The sequence below is a fragment of the Lithobates pipiens genome, unplaced genomic scaffold (assembly GCF_037356315.1).
Source record: "Lithobates pipiens isolate NorthernLeopardFrog02 unplaced genomic scaffold, aLitPip1_a1.2 Scaffold_16, whole genome shotgun sequence".
In the NCBI taxonomy this organism is placed as follows: Eukaryota; Metazoa; Chordata; class Amphibia; order Anura; family Ranidae; genus Lithobates; species Lithobates pipiens.
The window spans coordinates 645,697,300-645,719,727 of record NW_027507748.1 but is presented as its reverse complement, the minus strand read 5'-3'; the positions used below and the strand labels follow the sequence as shown (position 1 = coordinate 645,719,727).

Here is a 22,428-nt window from a genome sequence, read left to right as displayed (position 1 = left end):
GCCCCTGCTCCAGTGTGAAAAGGGGCCTAACATTCTAGTTGTGGGATCTGCCTGGTAGCCATGCTAATACTCTGACGTCTTGCTTTCTAAATAACTGACCTAGAATAATTATGCAGATGCCTTCACAAATAGATAGTGAAGGACTGTGGGTAGATATAAAAAAGGTCCTTATTTGATTCAGTTATGTATTAATAAAATCATCAAATGTACTTTAAACGGTACCTCAAACTGATTTTAGTCTTCTACAAACCCTACTCCTGCATATCTGGGAAAGGAAATGGCTGTACCATTAGAAAATAAGGCTGTGCTGCACTAAAAAATTCAGTCAGTCCATTTTGGTCCAAGGAACAATCATACAATTTTCTGATAGTGTGTGACAATGTTGGACAGCCGATTCCGACCAAATTTTTTTCCGAAGGGACAAACTCCAAAATTTTTCTCACACAGGAACCAAACGATCGATTTTCGTTTAATTTACCATTTTCGTACAAGTAAAATCAGAAACAAAAGACTGCGCATGATCAGAAACAATAAACAAAAAAAAGCCTTTGCCGTACGAGAATTTTCGTACATTATTTCCTTCCTCGGTTCTGACTTGCTGTCAAACGAGGAAAATCAGATGATCGCTTGACCAATTTTCTTATAGTGTGTACCCCACTTTACACTAGGTGTTCGCTTACAGGGGTAGAGAGAACAGGGGTGATCACCTTTCTGACAGTCCTTTGATGTCCATCATGAAGTGGGGTGGGCTGGTGACCAAAGTGTCCTACAAAACTGTAATGAAGTAACTCACCAATCTAGCTAGTCCGACAGAAACAGAAAGAAAGGGCAATTCCATTTTTCAGGCATCTCGTTGAATGATTTTGCATCGTTTTAAATGATAAGGTCACCATTTGTAAAAATAAATAATAAATAAAATACATATCTTTTTGCAGGTAAAACAAAGAAAATGTGCATTTTTTTTTTTTTTTTTTTACATTGCAGCTTGTAAAGCATTGTCAGGATTCTGCAGACTCTCAGTCAGCTGCATGCCTATATCTCCTGTATGGACAGTTCATTGAGAACTGCAAGCCATCTGCCATAGTGGCTGATGGTACTTGTACTTCATTCACAGACATTTGTGAATGACTAATGAGGCCACGAGGGAGGAGCCCTACATGGTGACTCTGTTTTTGAAACAGAGTTCCACACAAAAAAAGTAGAACTTCCGCTTATCTGTCTCCTCGCCCCTCCGGTGGCATCTTTCAACGGGTACCCGTTTTTGGCAGGTACCCTTCCCAACTTGCAGAGATGGTGCCGTCTCCCAGAAGGTCATCCCTCTCCTCCTTCCTCAACTGCCGGGCCAATTAGGAGGCACAGCATGCTTCATGCATGTACAGTAGGGAACCAGCTGTGAAGCAGAAAGGCTTCACTGCCGGGTTCCCCTAGCAGGAATGGCAGCGGCTGCACCCAGCACCCCTTCCCAAGATCGTCAGAGGTGCCGAAATTGCGGGCTCCCTGGACAGGCAAGTGTCCCACTATTAAAAGTCTGCAGCTGCAGTATTTGTATTTGAGTTTTAATTTTTCGTAGGGGTGCTGGACCTTCTCTTTATATAGTGACAGCGGGTGCAAGGAGAAGATCCCCTCTGCCCACTGTCCTGGGGGAAATTTGGAAGTGCAGGCAGGTGCTGTACTGTAACATCTTACATGTTATATCCTAAATGCGGGTGAAAGATATGGTGGACTTATCCTTTAACAGAGCAAAATGACATGGCTATCTTGTCTGAGAACAGAATTTCAGTCTCCAAAAGGTTAAGGAATGTGCAAATATTAAACTTTCCTCAAAAAAGTGAAGTTCTGCTAATTACAACTTCTCTTTTTCTTTCTGATGGAAGTTAATTAATGTGTCCTATATTAAATTGTGTGAAACGAGGAAATGGTACTCATCTGTGCTGCTTTTCTGCGGTTTTTAGAGACGTATCATTCCCCAATTATTGAAATGAGCTGGCAAAGACAGCATTCATTTTAGCTTCACGAGCTGGCAATAAACAATGCCACCAGTGGAGCAGAAAAATCAATTTCAACTTTAAACTGAGATCAGAACGAGAAAGACCACAGTGAGAAGAACATCTTGTTGTCGATTAAACACTTTGCATGCTCCGGTACAAATCGTACTGAAAGGAAAGAAGTAAACAAACCCAAATCAAGCTGTAAGACATATACAGCTACACCACAGGAAAAAAAAGTGCTAATCTGAATGCTAAATAAAACTGCCATTGAAAAGTTAAGTTCCGAAATTAAACTCACAATTGTTTCTTTTTGTGTGAAAAGAGGACTTTTCTCTTGGCTTTCAGAGAATGCTAAGCTTCAGCCTGGAGCTTAAATTTAAAGCCTAACTCCGGTTTACATTTATTTTAAATAGTTTACTTGGGCCAAGCTGACCCAGACAAGCTATTTCCTTTACCAACTGATGCACCTGCTGTCACACGGTAGAAACTGTATGTAGCAGAGAGGTGGGTGAATGACATCACAATCTCCACCTCAGCCAATCAGAAGAAGCCTTGTGTTTGCTGATAAACAAGGCTTCCTTGTGAATGGCTGAGCAGTCTGACTTGATTTGGTTTCGGCAGCACAAACTCGAGTCAGGCTGAGCCTTTATTTTACTGAAAGGGTAGTTGATGCTTGGAATAGACTTCCAGCATAGCTAGTGAGCCAGTCAACAGAAAATGGCTTCAAGCATGCTTGGGATAAACATAGATTTATAGTCAGACAAAAAAAAAGTTAAAAAAGAAAGAAAAGAGAAACATTTTCTAAAAAAGGGCAGACTTGGTGGCTGCGGAGCGAATTGCACATGGGTCCTGTCTTTGGCTCAGTTTCAGGTAAGAATTCAGGCCCGATATGTCCCTGAAATAGAGAACAGGGATGCACCGGACCCCTGCTGTCAGCCACATCCGTCTGCAGTGTGAACCCGGCCTTAATGTTTTTTCAATGTGTAAGCTGTGCTGTCAGGGTTCATCTGGATTCAGTTCCTAATATTAGATGCGCTCCAGTTACAGTGAAACAAAGTTAAGAATTAAATGGTATTAGTGATTTCTAGAGTATCTGATTTAAAATGAAAGTCTTGGTTTTAGACTGGGATTGCTCTTTAACCATCGAATGGTGGCTACAGCACAGTAGTCTAGTCCTGGGAGGGCATATACTAACGTCCTCTCAAAACTACCCCCCTCCCCACGCAGCATACATACATCCAGTGCGCTCTGTGATCCTTCGGACACAGCTGATCACAGATCGGGTTACAGGGAAAATCACAGCCACCCTTAACCATGTGATCAGCTGTGTCCAATCACAGCTGATCACAATGTAAATACACTTGATGGTTATCGGCATTCCTCTCCTCATGCTGTCACTGCGTGAGGAGAGGAGAGAGCTGGTAACTGGTAGTGTGAAAGAGGACAACAGCTACACTGATAATCAGGGCCTATAAGTGCCCATCAGTGCCGCCTCAGTGCAGCCAATCAGTGTGCAGGGCTGCCTTCAGCAAAAAAATAAAAAAAAACCAGTAGTGATTAAATACCACCAAAAGAAAGCTCTATTTGTCTGAAAAAAATGATAAAAAGTTCATATGGGTACAGTGTTGCATGGCCACGCAATTGTCACTCAAAGTGTGACAGTGCTGAAAGCTGAAACTTGGCCTGGGCAGGAAGGGGGTGAAAGTGCCCAGTAGGCAAGTAGTTAAAAAGAGGACCTTCAGCTTACCTGCCCCCCCCCATTTGTTTTAAATCTGTGTCCCTGCTTACCTGATGGTGTTGTAAGCACAGTTTGCATACTCAACCAGCCACCGAATCCAGCTTTGTCCCACTGACTCCAGGATATGTGTAGAGGAGGGGAGGAGGATTGTAGCGGGGGGGGGGGGGGGGATAGGTAACTTGTCAAAATGGGCGAAGTTCCACTTTAAGGACTTTTGGGAAAAAAATCTAAAACACTACTTACCTCTGCTCCCAAGCTCAAAGACACAATCTCATCTTCAAACGCTGAATGAGTATCGATGTGTGGGGGAATGCCTGGGAAACGGTGGGAATGCATTAGAATTTTTCACTGCAGTGTAAAAAAACAAAACAAAAAAAAAGCCTGTAGACAATTTTAGAAAAATGAAGTTCTGCTATATCACTTCAGGTTGGCCCCTTTTGCAGGTATAGCTATGTAGAACATTAAAAATAAGTGTCTATACTGTTTAAGATCCAGTAATACACTGAGAGCTGGTCACAATCTCCTGACATGCTAATCGGATGTGGGAAATTGGTTCACAGGGGTGTGAACCCAGTCTAAAAGAAAAGTTTGGGTTTTAGGGAAAAAAAAAAAAAAGATATAGATATAATATACACACACACACACACACACACACACATATATACTCACCTAGGTGGATGCAGCATCGATCCGTTTGATCAATCTCTGCTCTGCCTCTCCAGCACTCACTGGAATGTTGGCCTGTGTGGGGGATGGGAACTGCTGGTTTAGGCCTCAAGTACACTGCTGCTGCTAAACGGACGTTTAGGAGCAGTTGGGCATTTTTTTCCAACTTCCCCTGAACTCTCCTCTGTTATCTTATCAGTACATGTACACAGGGTCGTTTATAGTAGTTTCTAGGCCAGCCTTTTTCAACACAGAGGAACCCTTGAAATAGTTCTCCAGTCTTGGGGAACCCCTGCTAAAAATTGGAAGTCTACAACTCATGATACATTAGTGTGATGGTCAGTGGGAAGAATTGTCCTTACACCTGTGGTCATTGGGAAGAATAACCTCCTTACAGATAGCTAAAAAGATCAATGGTGTCAGTGGGAACTTATCTGAGAGGCAGAAATTGCCCAATGCTGAAGGAACCCCTAGCAACCTCTGGAGGAACCCTGGTTGAGAATCACTGTTCTAGGCAGTTGAGTTTAGAGGCTTTTTTTTGGAACACAAAAAAATGGGTTCAGAAGCTGAGTTTAGAGGCATTTCAAACTCCAAACTCTTCTTCTAAACGTGGCTAAACGCTGTAACGCGCATTTAGTTTACAGACGTTTTTCATTTTTAGCTATTTTGAAAAAAAAATAAAAAAAATTTTTTAAACGCTTCAAAACACAATCACGGCAAAACGCTGCTAAACGTGGAAAAACTGACATTTTAAACGTGGGTTACTATATGTTACGTTAAATAGTTCAGGAAAGGTTGTAAAAACGTCCCGTGTACATTAAGCCTTAGTCTCCCAGCAGCTTACTGAGAAGGCTGATCCAGCTGCCGGTCCAGTCATCTGGGTGGATTCTGACTGTAAAAGTTGGGATCATTCCAAAGCCTGGACTGGCTGAAAACAGGTCATAGGAGTGCAGAACAAACTGCACTCCTATGACCTACAGGAGAAGTATAGTATAGTTAGTTTTGGCCATACTTCTCCTTTAACGTACATGCAAACCCTAACAATAAACTTCTCTAAGACCTCATGTACACTGCTGCTGCTGAACAGACGCTTAGGAGCAGTTGGGCATTTTTTTCAACTTCTCCTGAACTCTCCTCTATGTTATCTTATCAGCACATGTACACAGGTTTGTTTATAGTCATTTCTAGGCAATTGAGTTTAGAGGCTTTTTTGGAAAGCAAAAAAATGAGTTCAGATGCCGAGTTTAGAGGCATTTCAAGCGCCAAACGCTTATAAATGCAGCCAAATGCGGTAAATTGTGTTTAGCCGTGCTTCGTTTACAGACGTTGTTCATTTTTGTCTATTTTATTTTTTTTTTAAAGTAAAAGAAAAAAATGTTTTCAAACGCATCTAAATGCACATGTGGCAAAACGCCGCTAAAAACACAGCATGTAAACGTGTCAAAACGGATGTTTTAGTCGTGGGTTACTATCTGTCAAGTTAAATCATTCAGGAGAGGTTGTTAATCCCGTGTACATGAAGCCTTACAGTTTTTGGTCTGTTAGGTATACATACCATTGGAAGTGTTCTGAGCTGCCCTGTGTCCTCTGCATACTTCCTATGTTATCCCAAAGAGCCTTTATAGCTCTTATCTTGGGCACCAGAATGATTAAGCTTTATGTTGTAGAGATCTGACATTAGTGGAATAGTTTAGCAAAAGTCAACAGGGCAGGGATGACACTACAAAATCCACAAAATGGTGTTCTGTCAGCCTACAACAGGACTTACAGGAGATGTGCTGCATTTCTTTTCTTTTTTTATCTGGCCTTAACATACATTTCAACAAACAATCCTTATAGTGCTATGGTTCTTTTATGCCTTCATCAGAAAATAATTCCCACCGGCTCACCTTGTCCTGGCTCATACTGGTTCACTGTTAGTTGGTCAGGTTTGTGTTTTATAAGCCCTTGTTGGAGGCATTTGTCCAGTACAACATTACAGGACTCTGGGAGGCCTGTGAATAGAGAAACAAACATTCTTACACACACTATGGATATATTGTGGATGACTATAAATAAATAAAAAAGTGAAACATATAGCAATCTGAGACAGAAAGAGAAGTATTTAACATAAATGCATTTGCAATATATCTGTATGTTTGAAGGATAGTCACTACTTTTAAAATATAACATGCTTGGTGAAAAATGACAAACAATGATATCACTCCTACTGCAAAACATGCTCCCTGGTTTCTATATATCAGGCATCATTAAACGGTCTATTTGGAGTCAGTGTCCCACCCAGACCACCCTGCTTATGCCATTTAAAGTGGTTGTAAACCCTTACAAACCACTTTGACCTACAGGTAAGCCTAGATTAAGGCTTACCTGTAGGTCCAAGAAATATCTCCCAAACCTACACGGTTTAGGAGATATTTGCCCGTGCGCCATAGACAGCGGCGCGCAGGCGCACTGAGCGTGGCACCCTCGATAACGAAGATGCCGCGCATCTCGGCTCCCGTGCGCATGCGCAGGAGTGACGGCTTCGCTGAATGACAGCGGCGGAGCAGTGAGACCCACCGAGAAGATGGATGCGGCGGACTACAGGGGACATCGGTGACTTCGCTGGCTCCTGTGTCAGGTAAGTGACACATAATGGACTACTATGCGATGCATAGTAGTCCATTATGCTTTGCCTTTGCAGGGAATGAAAGAGGAAGTAAACTCATCAGGGTTTACTTCCTCTTTAAGGAGAAGTACAGTGCTGGACATAGGGCAGGAGGCACAGTAGCACTTTGGAGGGGGGAGAGGGAGCTGCCAGTTATTTTTTTATATTAACAAGCTGGTGGTTGGTTGCTAGGGCTGCCTGCATCCTAGCGACCAATCACCTGCTGGCAAACCTTTAAAAGTTAACTCCGGCAGTTCCTCCCCCCCCCCCCCCCCTAATCCAGTGCTGCTGTGCCTCCCGTCCTCAGTCCAGAAACTGTGTGAAAGTCGCTGCATCCTCTTAGCCGTTTGCTCTGTGTCCAAGCATGCAATACTCAACATAGTGGAGGTCCAGCTTGTTGTTAGCTTTTAGTGGAGTGGAATGTGGGTGGAGTACCTGGAATGGAGACTGTGTTTAGTACATGGTGAAGTACTGTACACATTGTGGTGATACCAGCGATATGGGTAACTTGTGTATGGTGTAGCCAGTGTGCCCCCCCACATGTAAAGCAATGGGGAACAGTGTGAAGGGAGCAGAGGACATGGCCGTGGAGGGTGCGGGGGTTGTGATGCGAAGGGTTAAAGAGTGAATGGTTGTAAGGGGGAGCAGAGGTCATGGTTATGGGGGTGATAAGGGAGGCAGAGGAAAGGGTGGAATTGTCATTTGCAGGGAGGACCGAGGACACTAATGCAAGAATGCTATTGTGATATTAGAGGGGGGCAGGCATTGATGTAAAGGATCTCAGTCACCGCACAAATATGCAATCTGGACCTCTGCTGGAAGAAAATTTTACTAATCGGACCTTTGTAAATTTAAATTCAATACTCCTGGTATACAATTTTTGAGTGCAGATGCTCTCTAGGACCAATTTATGCTAGACATGGTTCAGGCGAGTGCTGGAATACCCCCCCCCCCCCCCCAATTGTCAAATAGACCTGAACACACTTCTCCGATCTAGGGCAGGTTAAAAGCAAAAGCATCAACAGGCGGCACAGTGGTGTAGTGGTTAGCACTCTCATCTAGCAGTAAAAAGGGTCTCTCGTTCGAATCCCAACCACGACACTACCTGCCTGGAGTTTGCATGTTCTCCATGTGCTTGTGTGGGTTTCCTCTGGGGTACTCTGGTTTCTTCCCACACTCCAAAGACATGCTGGTAGGTTAATTGGCTTCTGTCCAAAACTGGCCCTAGTATATGAATGTGAGTTGGGGACCTTGGATTGTGGCTCCTTGAGGGTAAGGACTGAAGTGAGCGTGCGATGTGTGTGGGGAGCGCTGTGTTAATTAACAGTGCTATATGGGTACCTTAAATAGATAGGGATAATTGTAGACACTCACTCAGGTTGAATTGGATGGACTGGTGTCTTTATTCAACCTTACTAACTATGTAACAATTTTTTTTTGAGATTAGCATTGTTCTGGTTTGTAATATGTAGATCGGGGTGCCTAAGCGGACACAGACACAGCCCACTCTACTCTATGGGACCTCCGATCTGCCCAGATGGAAGGGGACAGATCTCTTTCCGTTTTTATTTTTGTTTTTTAGCGGATCTAATTGAAGGTAGGCAAATGTAAAACGGACACAAGTCTGTTTACATTTGACCCTCCATAGAGGTGAATGGAGGGTCTGATTGGGTCGGACCGATCGCGTGAAAGTGGCCTAAGGCTGCTGTGGTTTACCCAGAGAAGTTCCCCTCTGTTTTTCTTGCAGGTTAGCTGCACTTTGCCATATAGACTTATATTATATCCTGCAGGTGTGGTACACTTTCTGAAAACACACCAAACCCATAGGTAATAAACATTAGTCTATGGCTCAGTGCAGATAGCCCGCAGGTGCACTGCAGCAGCGGGTCAGTTTGAAAGCAGCCCGGTAACCACTGAAGAACAGATATGCTCATATATACACTGTGATTTTAGTATTAAACATACCTTTAAATAACAATCTTCCATTTGGCCATCGCCAGCTGTTGCTGTCCCAGGCAGAGTGCATTTGGTATCACTCCACCTGTGACAGGAGTTGGCGATATACAGGAAGTATTGTCTGTGGCTCTGCTCTCTAGCTGCTTGCTTCCTCTGCCGCTGACTTCATTCACAACACTGATGCTCTGGGATGGCGGGTCTGGAATCCGCGATCTGGGTTTGCCAACCAGCCATCCCAGAGCAGGAGGTCGCACCCACTGGTTGGGAACCCCTGATCTAGATGGTGTCAGAGAGCGAGCACCTCCTTCTCTTGCTGCCTTACTGGGACTGAGACATGCAAAATGATCTTCCCAATTCCCCTGGACACCATTTAGACTGCAAGTGAAAGAAGGAGTTCACTGTCTGACCCATGAAGTTTAGCTCATCACAATGGGTACTCTGATTGGTAGTTAAATATGTGTCCTAAAACTGTTGTTGACCAGGGTTCCTTGGCAATCATGTCTTCCACTGCATGTTACTACCTTTCTTAACTTCTGTGCACCTTCTGAACCTGTATTCATTTTGTTACGAAGAGCTCTACATCCAAGGAACGCGTCACATAGCAGCTATACACCTGTACGTTGCTCTACTGTGAACAACCCTGGGTGGGCTGCAACTTATAAAAGACAAGTATTTGGCGCAAATCAAAGATATTAGATTCCCACTACAGAACAGAGTCTATAAAAGTACATAAAATAGTGAGTGCAAAAAATGCACTGCTTTGTCAAGTCCAAGAAAAAGAGAATTGGATGCTGAGGGGAGGGGGGGAGAGAGATGAGGGGGAGTGAGGAATCCGCATACAGGGCTGCCACCTTGGGAGAGCTGAAACTTAAGCTCCTGGATTGCTGTAGATAAAAAAGAAAAAAAGAGAGAGGGGCGCCCCTGGGTGCAGATTTTTCAAAAGGTTTTAATTACAATGTAATAGTCATAAAATTTTGCACTCACATTTAGTAGGCAAAAAATAGGCATTGAACACAAGGGGTCATCTGGTGTATCTGATTTAAAACGTCAGCCAGTGATCCGGTCCACATCTGTCATCTTGTTATTCCTGTTCCTCTCAATATGGTCCACTACAGGTGTTTAGGAAGCAGCCGGCTTATGGTGGACGCAAGATGTGTAGTTTTAAAATGAGGCTTGGGAGGCAGAGATGACCAGGGCGCGGAGCTGTGACGTCATAGAACATGCGACGCGTTTCTTTAGCGTGCGGGTCGAGATTGTCGGACGACCGCGCTCTTTCATCAGGCAAATCAGAGTAAAGTGAAGGGGACCAGGAATTTAAATAGGGGCAGGTTAAGAACAGTAGGCGTGGCTAGCGGCGGACTAGGGACGAGTGAAGGGGCGTGGCTAGAGCCGAGTGTGGGGAAGGAATCGATGGGTAATGAGAGGGGGAGGGAGGTAGGAGAGAGCAATAGCGGCATGATATAGAGAAGGGGAGGGGAAGATGAGACCTATCGAATGATACTGCAGCAAAAAACGTCTATGGGGAAAATCTTATGTGCATGTAGGCAAATACGTCTATGGGGAAATCTTATGTGCATGTAGGCAAATATATAGATAGATGGGAAAAAAAAGGGGGGGGGGGGGAACTTGTACAGTTAGCATGGGCCAGGGTTATATAAAGAGGGAAAGTAAGGGAAATGTGTAAAACTATAAGAAAGATTAAAGATAATGGAAAATAATGATGGGAGAAGGTAATTCACTGGTAAGAAATATGTATGGGGAAATTGAGAGAGGTATACATATATATACATATATTGGTACACATATATACATATATATCAAGAAAAAATTATATGAATAGAGTGTGAAAGAATATGTATGGTAAAAGAGGTATATATAATGAATGGGGAGGGTGAGTATGAAAAGAGGGGGGGGGGTCGTCCGACAATCTCGACCCACACGCTCAAGAAACGCGTCGCATGTTCTATGACGTCACAGCTCCGCGCCCTGGTCATCTCTGCCTCCCAAGCCTCGTTTTAAAACTACACATCTTGCGTCCACCATAAGCCGGCTGCTTCCTAAACACCTGTAGTGGACCATATTGAGAGGAACAGGAATAACAAGATGACAGATGTGGACCGGATCACTGGCTGACGTTTTAAATCAGATACACCAGATGACCCCTTGTGTTCAATGCCTATTTTTTGCCTACTAAATGTGAGTGCAAAATTGTATGACTATTACATTGTAATTAAAACCTTTTGAAAAATCTGCACCCAGGGGCTGCAACTTATAGGCTACATTTAACTTTTTTGAGCAAATAAAATTTTTACAGATCATTTGATAGGGCTAGTTATCTTTCCTTAAATCAGTTGTCTGGAAAAAAGCACACAGATCATGCACTCTAGCATACTTTTTGTTCGGTCAAAATTAGTATAACCTGCATATTTTTATCTGACTATCCAATGACGCTCCCTGAGAAAGGGGATGGTTGGTAGGACTTACCTCTCAGAGTAAGTGAAGTTGCGCTTTTAGAAGCAATAATATCAGAAAGAAGAGCCTTTGGATAACAAAGGTCTGTCTTCATATGCTCTATAATATATCCCTAATGAGAACCCAAACTAAACACAACATTTCACTCAGAAATCAGTTATTTGTAGACTAATGCTGGGTACACATGGGCTTTTAGTTCCCCTGTCAGAATAAAAAGGCACAGCGGGGGAGATCACTACACCAACATCACATGTGTTAGTACAGCTGTCAGCCTGCTGGTTTTAACGAAAAACAAAACAAAAACTAGCAGTATATACCAAGCTTTAGCCTAAATAGACAAAAAACGCCTAATAATTCAGTGCGGTTGAAATAGCAGTTCATCAATAAAGTGGTTGTAAAGGTTCACATTTTTTAAAATGCAAATAAACATGCCTATACTTACCTGCTCTGTGCAAGGGTTTTGCACAAAGCAGCCCCAATCCTCTTCTTCTGGGGTGGCACGCCTGGCCCCTCTTCACCGGGTGCCCCCATGGAGAGATGCTTTCCATGGGGGCACCTGTGCGGGCGTGCGCTCCTGAGTCGCGATGCTGCATCCACTGACATAGACAGCAGGACTCGGCCCCTCCCCTGCTCTTATGTCATTGGATTTGATTGACAGCAGCAGGAGCCAATGGCTCTCACTGCTATCAATCTATCCAATGAGGACAGAGACAGCGGCTGGAGCCCTGAGACTTAACAACCCCTTTAATGTGAAACTCCAGCAACAAATACTTTTCTTTTAGTTATGGTACCTTTCTATCCTGGTGGCATTTAATTCAAAGGGTATTTCACCCCTTGCCAGTTATATAACAAGTCATGTCTTAAGACTTACCTCCAGGTAAAGGCTTGTCCTTGTCTATGTTATTATTATCATATCGGAACTCGTACCCAAAATGCTTCACTTGCCTGTGTTTTAACGCTTTCTGATTTTCTGAAATTATAAATCATGTATTCTGTAAAGCACTTTTGAACAAAAACCTTGAAAAAAAAAATGCAACAAATCTTTCGATACCTGCTCTGCGTTTACATTAGAAAGCTGCCAAGTTACTGCTGGAAGGAAGAGCAGAGGTGCTGAGGGGAAGACTGGAACAGACTTAGCTTGAATTTCTCCACAGTGCAGCTTCAGAGGTCAAGGATGGCTTGTATAAAGAGTTTGTTAACCCCAAAAAATGTTATACAGCACAGTGCTTGTGCTGTGTCATTTGGCCCCCTATAACACCTGGCTGATCCTAACAGTTTCTATCCTTCCCCCTGTATGCTGACTCCGATATATCAGGGCTGCTGAGCTCTGACACCAGAGTCAGCGTACGTGCCTCCATCTGCCTCCTGTGTCCTCTCCCCCCACTTCTCTCTGCCCGACAGCTCCATGCCCGCGCTCTCCCATCCTACTGCTCAAATTACTGTTTACCATATAATCATCTGTTTTTTACTGTAATGGCCCCCTGTGACTGTGTTTTATGAAAGTAATGCTATAGATACCTTGTTTACAGAGCACTGATCTGTGCTCATTGACCCATTCTCTCCTCTCTCGGTCCGACAGATGCAGTGGGCGGGGCTGCCTCTCTCCTCCCCTCCTAATGTCGGTGGGGGATTTTCGGTCCCGCCCACTGCAACTGTCGAGCCGAGAGAGGAGAGAAGCGGTGGGTCAATGAGCGCAGATCAGCTCTCTGTAAACAAGGTATATACAGCATTATTTTCATAACAGTCACAGGGGGCCATTACAGTAAAAAACAGAGCATTATGAAAAATTACATTGGTGGGTTAAAAACCACTTTAAGGGCACATACACACTGCAGCTCAAAAGGAGCTTACAGAAGTGGCTTCTACAGGTTTTTAAGCTCTTGTTTTTTCTGCCTGGAAACTCCCCTCCATGTTAGCCAATGTGTCCATGCACACTATGGCTTTTTCAGCATTTTTCAGGCATATGCTCCTGCAGGCAGAACCCCCCAAACTAGAGAGGACCTAGTGCTCCAAAGAGCTCAATAAAGTTTAAAAAAGCTCAAAAACATTGGTTACAACTTTTGTTTTGTTTATACAGTGGTTAAGAAAATATTATCTAGGAGGGTTGGTAGAAAAAAAAAAAAGAAAATCTCAAAAAATCTCAAAAGGAGCTCGAAAGAGCTTGAAGTATCTCAATAAAAAGGCGAGCAAGAGCACAAAATAGCACAAGCTTCATCAAGCTGAAATAAAAGCTCAAATGCCTGTTTTTTTTTTTTGTTTAGCTGCAGCATGCATGAACCCTAAAGCTCATTTACTGCATGTTAACAAAAAAGAGTTTTTTTAGATTTAACCAAGAACCACGATTCTTTGTTGAGATGAAATAGTTTAATTTTGGTCCCATCAAAAAATATTGACGTTTTCCAATCTGAATGAAGACCTGAAGCTATTGAGCAAAATGTAAAAATACACTTGTTGCTTTTATTATTTAAAAAAAAAAAAAAAAAAAAAAAAGGGGGGAAATATTGCAAGATTTATCTCATTCTAACTAAAAGTGTTTTGGCATCTTTGGATATTTTACTTTATGTATATATCATCAATTTATTTTCTTATCCAAAATGTACTTTCCCTGTTAATATATGTATGCTGTAGCATTATACCTAGACTTTGCAATCTGCTTTGTGTGTAGATTTTGTAAGGCGCATACTTACTGCAGTTATCCGTCTCCCAGTGAATGCTTTCCAGTAACGTCAGTTCTTCTTCAGCCGTGACAAAATCTTCTACAATGATCAAGCCAGAAGGTAAGGGGAGAGGGGACATCGCTTGTACATCAACTGTAAATTAAAAAAGTGAAAGCACCATGTTTTTGGTCAATTTTATTTTAAAGTATCAATTTTTAGATTGAGGTTTGACATCATGTTTTTAATTTGTACGCAACCTGTATTTGTACTAAGAGTTAATACAGAGAGCAACCAAGATGGAGGCCGAATGTGTAAATACTGTACATCTGGAGGACATATAAAGTCAGTGTGGGGGAAACTCACATTATTGCAGGACAGCTAGACAACCTGATAATGTATAATATGAGGTGCTAGAAGAGTGTATCTTGTATCTACTGATATCTATACCTCCCAACTTTGTTGGGATGCGAATGGAGGGACACCTATCAGCAAAAGTATGCAGGCATAGGACACACCCCTTGCCACACCCACTTAAAAGGAGAATTGTATAAAAACAAGACTGGTTAAACACACTTGTGCTTTTTTTATACCAGTACTGTGCCTTTATATTGGCTTTTGGAATTTACAAATGCAGCAATTTAGAAATCAGATAAAAGGTTTAGCGCTGGAAAACACTTTTTGATAGGTAAAAAGTGCATTTTTATATACAACTAAATATATCAGACCAGGCTATCTCCTCTCTGGCTACTTCTAAAGCACCAGGACTGGACGGTCTATCGCTTGAATTTTATGCCACCTACCTCTGAAACTTTGACCCCTAAACTCCATAACCTATATGAATCCATATTTGACACGGGAATCCTAAACCCCTCCATGAGAGAAGCACAAATAGTAGGAATTCCCAAGCCCGGGAAGGACCCAAACTATCCAGAATCATATACAGTGCCTTGGGAAAGTATTCGGCCCCCTTGAACTTTTCAACCTTTTGCCACATTTCAGGCTTCAAACATAAAGATATAAAATTTGTATTTTTTGTGAAGAATCACCAACAAGTGGGACACAATTGTGAAGTGGAACGAAATCTATTGGATTTTTGAAACTTTTTTAACTAATAAAAAAATGAAAAGTGGGGCGTGCAAAATTATTCGGCCCCCTTGCGTTAATACTTTGTAGAGCCACCTTTTGCTGCGATTACAGCTGCAAGTCGCTTGGGGTATGTCTCTATCAGTTTTGCACATTGAGAGACTGAAATTCTTGCCCATTCTTCCTTGCAAAACAGCTCGAGCTCAGTGAGGTTGGATGGAGAGCATTTGTGAACAGCAGTTTTCAGCTCTTTCCACAGATTCTCGATTGGATTCAGGTCTGGACTTTGACTTGGCCATTCTAACACCTGGATACGTTTATTTGTGAACCATTCCTTTGTAGATTTTGCTGTATGTTTGGGATCATTGTCTTGGAAGATAAATCTCCATCCCAGTTTCAGGTCTTTTGCAGACTCCAACAGGTTTTCATCCAGAATGGTCCTGTATTTGGCTGCATCCATCTTCCCCTCAATTTTAACCATCTTCCCTGTCCCTGCTGAAGAAAAGCAGGCCCAAACCATGATGCTGCCACCACCATGTTTGACAGTGGGGATGGTGTGTTGAGGGTGATGAGCTGTGTTGCTTTTACGCCAAACATATCGTTTTGCATTGTGGGCAAAAAGTTCGATTTTGGTTTCATCTGACCAGAGCACCTTCTTCCACATGTTTGGTGTGTCTCCCAGGTGGCTTGTGGCAAACTTTAGACGAGACTTATTATGGATATCTTTGAGAAATGGCTTTTTTCTTGCCACTCTTCCATAAAGGCCAGATTTGTGCAGTGTACGACTGATTGTTGTCCTATGGACAGACTCTCCCACCACAGCTGCAGTTCTCTGCAGTTCATCCAGAATGATCATGGGCCTCTTGGCTGCATCTCTGATCAGTCTTCTGTGGCTAAAAGTTGAAAAGTTCAAGGGGGCCGAATACTTTCGCAAGGCACTGTAAACAATATTAACCACTTTAAGACCAGGCCTATTTTTCAGACCTGTTGTTTACAAGTTAAAAGCATTATTATTTTGCTAGAAAATTACTTAGAACCCCCAAACATGATATATTTTTCTAACACCCTAGAGAATAAAATGGCAGTTGCAATACTTTTTGTCCCACCGTATTTGCGCAGCAGTTTTATGAGCACACTTTTTTTTTGGAAAAAATATACTTTTTTTGTATTAAAAAATAAGACAACAGTAAAGGAAAAGTAACCACATTTTTTTATATTGTGAAACATGATGTTACGCCGAGTAAATTGATACCCAACATATCATGCTTCAAAATTGGGCCCAATCGTGGAATGGCAACAACTTTTTCCCTTAAAAATCACCATATGCAATGTTTAAAAAAAAAAATTCTACAGGTTGCAGGTTTTGGGCTAGAATTATTGCACTCGCTCTACCAATCGCGGCGATACCTCACATGTGTGGTTTGAACACCGTTTTCGTATGCAGGCGCTACGCACATATGCGTTCGCTTCTGCAAGCGAGCTCGGTGGGACGGGGCGCGTTTAAAAAAAATAAATACATTCTATTATATTTTTACACAGTTCTTTTAAAAAAAAAATATTGTGTCACTTTTATTCCTATTACAAGGAATGAAACATCCCTTGTAATAGAAAAAAAAGCATGAAAGGATCTCTTAAATATGAGATCTGGGGTCAAAAAGACCTCAGATCTCATATTTACACAAATTTTTTTATAATTATATATATATATATATATATATATATATATATATATATATATATATATATATATATATATATATATATATATATATATATATATATATATATATGCTATGGGCGGAAGTGACGTTTTGACGTCGCTTCCTCCCTGCAATGGTATGGAGAATCTGCCACAGAGACCACTTTTATCTAAAGGCAGACCGCCCACTGAAGAAGAGAATTCCGGGGTTATGGTAGCTATCTGCTGCCATAACAACAATATCCCTCTTCAAACAGCCAATGCCAGTAAGTGTTAATATTATGGTTGTTTGATTTTTTATTTTTTTGTTGTGTAAGTTACCACAACACCATTATTCCATAGTTTTTAAGGTCAAAGATACGGTGTCCCTTGTTAATTTTCCATTTTATTGTTTTTAATGTAACTGTCTACTCCCAAACTGTCATTTGAAGATCAGGAACAATCTCAAGCTCACCAAACTTCTACTAACACGAAATTAGCAGAAGGGGCCCAAGGGGTGGCGCTTGAGAAATTAACTTCCTCTTTATACTCTCCTAGTACGTCACTACGTTCATGTTTGTCGATTTGCGGATAGTTAGTATGCTAGACAAAATCCTGCACGTGTCCTTTTGACAAAAATCAGACGCTCAGTCATACGAAAATCAAACCATGTGTACGAGGCTTAAGAGTTTAAAGAGGAAGTAAACCCTGATGGGTTTACTTCCTCTTTTTTTCCCTGCAAAGGTAAAGCATAATGGACTACTATGCATCGCATAGTAGCTCATTATGTGTCACTTACCTGACACAGGAGCCAGCGAAGTCGCCGCTGATCCCTGTAGTCCGCCGCATCCATCTTGCTGGTGGCGTCTCGCAGCTCCGACCAATGACAGCGGCGAAGCCGCGATGACGTCACTCCCGCGCATGCGCACGGGAGTCGCGTCTCGCAGCTCCGCCTCTGCCATTCGGCGAAGCCGCGATGACGTCACTCCCGGGCATGAGCACGGGAGTCGACAAATTAGGCAAATCCATTCTTGGATTTGCCGCATTTAGTGTGCCTGCGCGCCGCTGTCTACGGCGCATGCGCCGTAGACAGCGGTGCCCATTTTCGGGCAAATATCTCCTAAACCATATAGGTTTAGGAGATATTGCTTGGACCTACAGGTAAGCCTTAATCTAGGCTTACCTGTAGGTCAAAGTGGTTTGAAGGGGTTTACTTCCTCTTTAAATTCGTATGCAATCAGGCAGGCCCTTGCACTACATGGTTTTGGTAAATCTGAAGACAAAAATCTGCAGAAAATCTAATAGTGTGTATGGGGTCTTGCCATACAATATACAATTTTCTTGTTCAGCTTAGATTTATCAAAAACATATAATATGAGGTCACACCTAAGCCCTTTCAATTTGTATGCCATCTGGCAGGCCCTTGTACTACATAGTTGGAGGTAAATCTAAAGGAAATTGAATAAGAGAATTGTATAGTGTATGGCCAGCCTTAAGCCTCATACGCGATCCGATTGCTGGCCAACCGAGCGTCTGATTTTTGTCCAAAGGGCGTGTGCCAGGAACTTGTCTTGCATACTAATGGAACACAATTGTCGGCCAACAAGCACAAACGTAGTGAGGTACTATGAGGAATTTCAGCTCTTGAGCGCCACCCTTTGGGCCCCTTCTGCTAATTTCGTGTTTGGTGAACATTGATTCCGAGCATGCGTGTTTGTACTTTTGACTCCTGTGTGATGGATTTGTGTACTGACGATACGAAAATCTGACAACAGACCGTTGTCCACCGAAAATTTACTAGCCTGCCATCCAACATTTGTTGGCAGAAAGTTGGAAAACAATTGTCAAAAGGAGCGTACCAACGGTCAGATTTTAGGCCAACAGTCTGTCAGCAGACAATCCCCTGCCAACAATCGTACCGTGTATACGAGGCTTTAAGCCCCATACACTCTATTCGATTTTCTGCAGATTTTTGTCTTCAGATTTACCAAAACCATATAATATGAGGTCAAACCTTAAGAGTTTAAATTTGTATGAAATCAGGCAGACCCCTGCACTACATGGTTTTAATAAATCTGAAGACAAAAATCTGCAGAAAATCTAATAGCGTGTATTGGGCTTAAAGCCTCGTAAACACGGTATGATTGTTGGCCAACTGAGCATCTGATTTTTGTCAAAAGGGCATGTGCCAGGATCTTGTCTTGCATACTAACCTTACACAATTGTTGTGCCACAAACACGAACGTAGTGACATACTACAAGGAATTTCAGCTCTTGAGCGCCACCCTTTGGGCCCTTCTGCTAATTTTGTGTTTGGTGAGCATTGATTCCGAGCATGCCTGTTTGTACTTTTGTGTGATGGATTTGTGTACTGACCATACCAAAATCTGACGTCAAGCAGTTGTCTGTCAAAAATTTACTAGCCTGTCATCCAACATTTGTACTTTTTATATTTGATGGATCTGTTATTATTGTAATAAAAAAAATGTCTACATCAATATTTGTGTTGGCGGCCTGTCAAAGTCCCATATAGGGGGTATCTTCTTTTGTTCTATAACCAGGGATGGGACCACCATACTTTTTAACTGACATGGTGGAAGCCTCTCCTTTCTAAATGGAGAGACAATGCCCCCTGGGATATGTGACAGGCATATCCCAAGAGGCAAAGAAAGCCCAGTGCACGTCATTCGCCTAGGCCAGGAGTGTCCAAACTTTATAAACAAAGGGACAGTTTATTGTCCTTAAGTCTTTATGGGGGCAGGACTGTGGTCATTGGGAGGAGAAAATGTCTCAGGATCAGTGGGGGAAAAAATAATGCCCCATTGTTTGTTTCAGTGGGAGTAAACGTGCCTCATCATTGGTGTCACTGGGAAGAATTGTGGGCCATCACTGGTGTCATTGGGAAAAATTGTGCCCCATGATAGGTATTAGTGGGAGGAATTGTACCCCTTCATTGGTGTCCGTGGGAGGAATTAAGGCCCCAGGGACCAGATAAAAGCAAGGAAATGGGCACACCTGCCCTCTGGGCCATAGTTTGGAGACCACTGCCCTAGGCGAATCATGTGCACCTGGAGTGTGCTAAACTTTGTTCCAAAAAAAAAAAAAAAAGTAGAAATATTAAATACAGTGCCTTTCAAAAGTATTCACCCCCTTGGCTTTTTACCTATTTTGTTACATTACAGCCTTTAGTTCAATGTTTTTTTAATCTGAATTATAATGTGTGGATCAAAACACAATAGTCTAAGTTGGTGAAGTAAAATTAGAAAAATATATACATAAAACAATTTTTTAGAAATAAAAAAAATGATAGTTGGCATGTGCGTATGTATTCACCCCCTTTGTTATGAAGCCCATAAAAAGCTCTGGTGCAACTAATTACCTTCAGAAGTCACATAATTAGTGAAATGATGTTCCACCTGTGTGCAATCTAAGTGTCACATGATCTGTCATTACATATACACAGCTTTTTGAAAGGCCCCAGAGGCTGCAACACCTAAGCAAGAGTCACCACTAACCAAACACTGCCATGAAGACCAAGGAACTCAAGCAATTAAGGGACAATGTTGTTGAGAAGTACAAGTCAGGGTTAGGTTATAAAAAAATAAATAAATAATAATTATCCAAACCTTTGATGATCCCTAGGAGCACCATCAAATCTATCATAACCAAATGGAAAGAACATGGCACAACAGCAAACCTGACAAGAGACGGCCGCACACCAAAACTCACGGACAGGCAAGTAGGGCATTAATCAGAGAGGCAGTACAGAGACCTAAGGTAACCCTGGAGGAGCTGCAGAGTTCCACAGCAGAGACTGGAGTATCTGTACATAGGACGACAATAAGCCATATGCTCCATAGAGTTGGGCTTCATTGCAGAGTGGCCAGAAGAAAGCCATTACTTTCAGCAAAAACAAAATGGCACGTTTTGAGTTTGTGAAAAGGCATGTGGGAGACTCCCAAAATGTATGGAGGAAGGTGCTCTGGTCTGATGAGACTAAAATGAACTTTTTGGCCAAAGAAAATCTTTGTCTGGCGGCAAACCCAACACATCACATCACCCAAAGAACACCATCCCAACAGTGAAACATGGTGGTGGCAGCATCATGCTGTGGGATGTTTTCAGCAGTCGGGACTAGGAAACTGGTCAGAGTTGAGGGAAAGATGGATGGTGCTAAATACAGGGATATTATTGAGCAAACCCTGTACCACTCTGTGTGTGATTTGAGGCTAGGACGGAAGTTCACCTTCCAGCAGGACAAGGACCCCAAACACACTGCTAAAGCAACACTTCAGTGGTTAAGGGGAAACATGTAAATGTTTTGGAATGGAAAGCCCAGACCTCAATCCAATAGAAAATCTGAGTTTAGACTTAAAGATTGCTGTTCACAAGCGCAAACCATCCAAATATAAGGAGCTGGAACAGTTTGCAAATAGGAATGGGCAAAATGGCCAGTGGTAAGCTCATAGAGACTTATCCGAAGTGACTTGGAGCTGTGATAGCCGCAGAAGGTGGCTCTACAAAGTATTGACTTTAGGGGGTGAATAGCTATGCACATTGACTTTTTCTTTTATTTTGTCCCATTTGTTGTTTGCTTCACAATAAAAAAAATAAAAAAAATCTTCAAGGTTGTGGGCATGTTCTGTAAATTAACCACTTCAATACCAGGCACTTTCACCCCTTCCCACGTCCAGGACAATTTTCAGCTTTCAGCTCTGTCGCACTTTGAATGACAGTTGAGCGGTCATGCTACACTGTACCCAAACAAAATTGTTATCATTTTCCCACAAATAGAACTTTCTTTTGGACATATTTGATCACCTCTGTGGTTTTTATTTTTTTGCTTAATAAACTAAAAAAAGAACAAAATTAAAAGGGTTTTCTTTGTTTCGTTATAAAATTTCTGCTGTCAGCGCGAACCAAGAAATGCTGTTTACCGGCACTTCCTGGTTCACGAGATGATCGGCTGTGATTGGTTACAGCTGATCACGTTTGTAAGAAGCCTTGTCAGAGGCTCTTATCCTGATCGGAGATGTGGGGTGTCAGACTGACATGCCGCTCTAGCGATTGTCGCGCTACGTGCCCCTACGGGCGCGTGCTATCCTGATGGAAGTCATTTGACGCCCAGTCAGGAAAACAGAGCCACTTCCCGGCCGCCATTTGGCATACGTCGGGCAGGAAGTGGTTAAATGATGTAAATCCTCCAATAATCCACGTTAATTCCAGGTTGTGAGGCAACAAAACACGAAAAATGATAAGGGGGGTGAATAATATTGCAAGGCACTGTATATAGAAACACAACTATTTTGGGAAAGAGGCGTGGATAGCACTGAAGATTGCCAGGAGGGTGAAGATCTGCTTTAATGCTAGAAGATAGAATAATAATTAGAGTGTATAACAATAACACTCCTTACATGCTTTACTGGCACATAGTGAACTTTGCTGTGAAGCGTGGCCTAAAATATTTCGTATTGATGTTTTCTCTTCTATGAAGGGGGGAAAAAAAAAAGAAAAGAAATACTGCAAGCTGTCTGTTTAGGTGT

At 42.3% G+C, this 22,428-nt stretch overlaps 1 protein-coding gene across 1 annotated transcript in view; it reads right to left on the bottom strand.

Moving 5' to 3' along the window:
• Positions 1-22,428, bottom strand: part of ALKBH8 (alkB homolog 8, tRNA methyltransferase) — a 75,013-nt gene that overhangs the window by 44,783 nt on the left and 7,802 nt on the right. Inside the window, 4 exon segments of the mRNA XM_077484333.1 lie at positions 3,970-4,040; positions 6,282-6,386; positions 12,339-12,437; positions 14,155-14,277. Coding sequence (XP_077340459.1) covers positions 3,970-4,040; positions 6,282-6,386; positions 12,339-12,437; positions 14,155-14,277 — 398 coding nt within the window.